Genomic DNA, 4624 nt, shown 5'->3' on the forward strand with positions numbered 1-4624 from the left:
GGATACGAAACTGTCTGCACCTTGAAGAATAGGAGGAGAAGAAAAAGAGGTGAAGAGAAGCAGAAGAAGAAGGAGTTAAGGTGGCAGGAAGCACAAGGCAGGAAGGGATAGAGAAGGCACAATTATAATCACAACAGTGACAAGAGCACAAGGTCACACTGCTGGGCTTTGCTTTCTATTTTGGAAAACACTGTCATGTCCAATTTACCTGGAGCCATATGTCATTATTGCAGTCCCCAAATTGTCACGGGTCCAAAAATCACTGCCTTCTTGGTTTCTACAAACAGAGCACAGGCTGGTTGGGTTGGTGTACACTATTGTGCCCTGGTCCCACGCCAGGTTGACACATTGCTTCATTCCTGGAAGGGACTAAGGTGCCTACCTGGGGAATAAATAGAGCAGGGCTGGGTGCTCACCTCCACAGCAGCTTCCTTGATCCCTGCCACGCACGACTGAACACTGACAGCAGCTGCCTCGCCATGAAGCTGTTGATGGTCCTCATGCTGGTGGCCCTCCCACTGCACTGCTATGCAGGTGAGTTCTGGGCAGAGAGGGCTGCCTCAAAGTTAGGGGTTGTCACCTGGGCCCCTGTGAAAGAACTCCCAGACCCCAGTTCCCAGCATAGGTCAACTTCAGTACAAAGGGTCTGGGTGTGACAGGCCTTAGGATTCCCTTTAGTTCCTGACAGTCAAGCAGGCAGTGCCTTCATGAGCTGTCCCCTGCATTGGAGCCGCACGCTGTGTGTCATGGCACTCAGCGTCCCACCATGACCACAGTGACCATAGAAACCAGGATGAGTCTCAAGATTGAATATTGCAATTAGCTATTTCAGTGTTGCAAGTGAGAGACATGATGAAGGCCCCGTGACATATGCGCCCTCAATCGGTGGAACAATCATGGGTGTCCTTGAATGTGGAAAGGAACAGCAAACCTCTTAAAACAGAAGTCGCAGGCTGCGGAGTGTAATCCAGCATCTTGCATTCTGTGGGCCTCACTCTGTGTTCTCAGAGTTTATCTGAGTCTTTCTGGGATGCCCTTTCCATCCCAGTTCCTTCAGACTCAAGGCAGACTGGGGAGGAGAATTCACACCCACTGAAGATCCAGCGGGAGGAAAAAGCCCAGACAGCTGGAATCAGTACTGATAGGTCCCCTCAGTGGCTTGCCTTGTGCAATTCACAAAGCTTACCCTGCACACTCTGCCTCATTTGTTGCCAAAGCAGGTGCAAATGGGTGAATAGCTGACAAGCACACAGCCAACTAAATAGAAAACAGCAGAGCCCAGAACACAAGAAGCTCAAAGGAATCCAAGTCCTGAGCGCTTTCCACTCCCCCAAAGTGGTGGTCACCTCAGATTCTATCATGAGCAAAAAGTTCTGTTTCAGGCTCCTTTTTATTGCAGTAGAGTTAACGGAACTAATGGGCAATATCCTAGACCCATTCATCTGAAATCATCGAACCCCTACTTGATCCTGGGAACGATAAAAGGGAGGCATTGCATGATTCTGAACCAAAGAAGCTCAAGCAGTGTTTGGTGTGTGTCCCCCGTCAGAGCACCTCATTTCCCAAGGGCCCTCTTCACCAGAGATGCACAGGGTTGGGCTGATCTGAGCTACAGAAGTTGGGAGAATTTGCACAGACTGAGTTTATGCTCCTAGAATTGAAAACTTGGCACCGTGCACCATAATCTTTCTGAAACTTGGGTTCTCCTGGGGGGTAAGAAGATGACCAGACTCACAACTCATCCTCAACCCTCTGGGGATGGCCCATGTTCTGGTGCCTTTTTCTCAGGTTCCGGCTGCCAACTGGTGGACGATGTGGTTGAAAAGACCCTCGATCCTGAAGTGTCTGTACCAGAATTCCAGCAATATGTGCAAGAGTTCACAGACAGTGATGATGCCAAAAATGCTGTAGGCGAATTCAAACAGTGTTTCCTCAACCAGTCAAATGAAACTCTGCAGAATTTTGATTTAATGATGGTAATTAATTTCATTTTTTTTTCTCATGTGCCCTTTAAAATCACTGTCCAGAAACAAACAGGCTCTAAATGTGCCATAAGGAGTGTTAAGTACCTGGTGAACAAGCTTTGTTTATACATCATTTAATTTAATTTTGTCCGTAGGGTGCTTTGCCACTTCACTTTGAGAGTCTTCAGGGAGTGATAAATGGAAAAGGAAAAAAAAAAAAAAGCAAGCTCCGGAAAAGGCAGAACAAATCATCAGCTCCCCAGTCCATTCTCTCTCTCTCACACACGCATAGAAACACACACACACACAGACACACACACATAGAAACACACAGACACACACACATACAGAATCAGAGACACAGATGCACACGTACATAGAATCACACAGACGCATGCACATAGACACACAAAAAGAAACACATAGACTAACAGGGAAATACACACACGCACACACACACACACATTTTCCTTCTTTCTTTAATTTTTGTGAGACAGGGTCTCACTCTGTCACCTAGGCTGGAGTGCAGTGGTTCCATCTCGGCTCACTGCAACCTCCGCCTCCCAACTTCAAGGGATTCTCCCACCTCAGTCTCCTGAGTAGCTGGAATTACAGGTGCCCGCCACCACACCGGGCAAGTTTTGTATTTTTTGGTAGAGATGGGGTTCCTCCATGTTGGCGAGGCTGGACATTTTCTATGAAGAGGAAGGATCTGATTCTCAAAGAACCACTCATTACTAGGAGCAACCAACAATGCAATTTTTCCCTTTCACAATAATAAATAATAAAAATGTTCTCAAAATTATTTTACACAGTCCAGAAAATACCTTTTGTGCAAATTCTACAGATTCTAATATAAAGAATTTAAAACTCATGCCCAGATTTGCTAGCATACATGACTGGGAATCACGCACCATTTAATTAAACACCTCAGGAAACGGGAAGTGCAAGTCATGGATGCGAAACAGCATGAGATGCTGGAATTCTTTTTTTTTTTGGCTGGAGCTGTGCCGGATCTCAGCCCACTGCAAGCTCCTCCCGGTTCACCCATTCTTCCTGCTCAGCCTCCCAGTACTGGGACTACAGGCGCTACACCACTCCGCCGCTCAAATTTTTTGTATTTTTTAGTAGAGACGCGGGTCACCGTGTTACCAGGAGGTCCAATCTCCTACCTCGTGACCGCCCCGTCTCGCCTCCCAAAGTGCTGGGATTACAGCCTTGGAGCCACCGCGCCCCGGCCTGGAATTCTTTAAAATAAAACTCAGTGGTTATAACAACAAGTATTTCTGCCTATTTAAAAAAACATGCTACCTACAGATTCTATTTTTAACATTTATGTAGTATTTCAAAATTCCATTTGAAACATTTTATGGTAGAAAATTTAAAGATCTACCAAACTTTTGTAGAATCATTTCTTCTTTAAAAATCTGGAGTAGACTAATCATTACCTAGCTCCAATATTTTTAAATCTGTATCAAGGTAGTGGTGGAGAGCCTCAGACTGTTACTCACTTGTAAGGCCACACAGCAACTCCAAACTATCACATTCCTATATTTGAGCTGAGGTTTTAACAATTCTATGTTGAAAGAGCAGTCTCAGAATCAGTTTAAACCGGCAGGTCTTCATCAAATAGTGCACGTCACATATTTATTGGATAAACTATTTCAAGGAATAGGATTTTTGGAGAAGAATATTAAGGGGATCCTGGCAGGGAAAAGATCCTAAAACCCTGACCCTGTAGGAGTAAGTGTCTCCTGGGCTTTGTGCAGTGCCTCATAACTGTAATCCCAGCACTCTGGGAGGCTGAGGTGAGTGGATCACCTGAGGTCAGGAGTTGAAGACCAGCCTGGCCAATATGGTGAAAACCCATCTCTACTAAAAATACAAAAATTATCTGGGCAAGGTGGCAGGCACCTGTAATTTCAGCTACTTGGGAGGCTGAGGCAGGAGAATGGCTTGAACCTGGAGGCAGAGGTTGCAGTAAGCCGATCTCGTGCCACTGCACTCCAGCCTTGGAAGCAGAGGAAAACTTTGTCTTAAACAAACAAACAAAAAACCAACAATAAAAAACAAACAAACAAAATATAAAGGTGTCTCCTGGATGACAGAATAAATGAAAAGAGAATTCTTGTTTTGCTTCCAGTGCAAATTTTCCTGAGTGTTAGATGTTTGTGGACAAATGCAGGAAAACGACATGAAGAAAAGTTTCTGTATTTTAATATTTCACTTTCTAAGAGTGATTTACAAATCTAAGTTGTCTGTTTGCTTTTGTTTCCCAGCAAACGATATACAACAGCATTTGGTGTAAGCCCTTCTAACTTTATACAAGACCTTTGGCTCAGACACGACAAGACAGAAGATGGCCAGAAAACTGCTGCCTACCGCTGGAAACTGCAATTTTTCTTATTTTCTTTCTCCTTTGGACCTTTTTTGTGGAAACTGCAAGGAAACTGTTGAAACCTCAAATTCATTCTCATTTCAGTAAACTAACTGCAAATCATAAAGTTCCTTTTATTGTTTCAGGAAAGGGAGGCTTTCCAGGCCTCATAGTCAGGCTGCCTGAGGGAGGCAAACACAGACAGGCCATAGACAGACCTTGCAAGTGTCGGGCAAGGGACTGAGGCTTCTGTGAAGCACTTGCTTTCTCACAGCCTCTTGCC

The 4624-nt window shown here is 45.0% G+C and overlaps 1 protein-coding gene across 1 annotated transcript; it reads left to right on the plus strand.

Moving 5' to 3' along the window:
• Positions 1-443: 443 nt before the first annotated feature.
• LOC108533646 (mammaglobin-B-like) lies at positions 444-4407 on the plus strand. Its single transcript, XM_017878486.1, has 3 exons — positions 444-534; positions 1789-1976; positions 4244-4407. Exons 1-3 carry the CDS (start codon positions 480-482, stop codon positions 4280-4282), a joined length of 282 nt encoding a protein of 93 aa, XP_017733975.1. The 5' UTR covers positions 444-479; the 3' UTR covers positions 4283-4407.
• The last annotated feature ends 217 nt before the right edge of the window (positions 4408-4624 follow it).

This window comes from Rhinopithecus bieti, unplaced genomic scaffold (genome assembly GCF_001698545.2).
Source record: "Rhinopithecus bieti isolate Rb0 unplaced genomic scaffold, ASM169854v2 scaffold_11488, whole genome shotgun sequence".
Taxonomy (NCBI): Eukaryota; Metazoa; Chordata; class Mammalia; order Primates; family Cercopithecidae; genus Rhinopithecus; species Rhinopithecus bieti.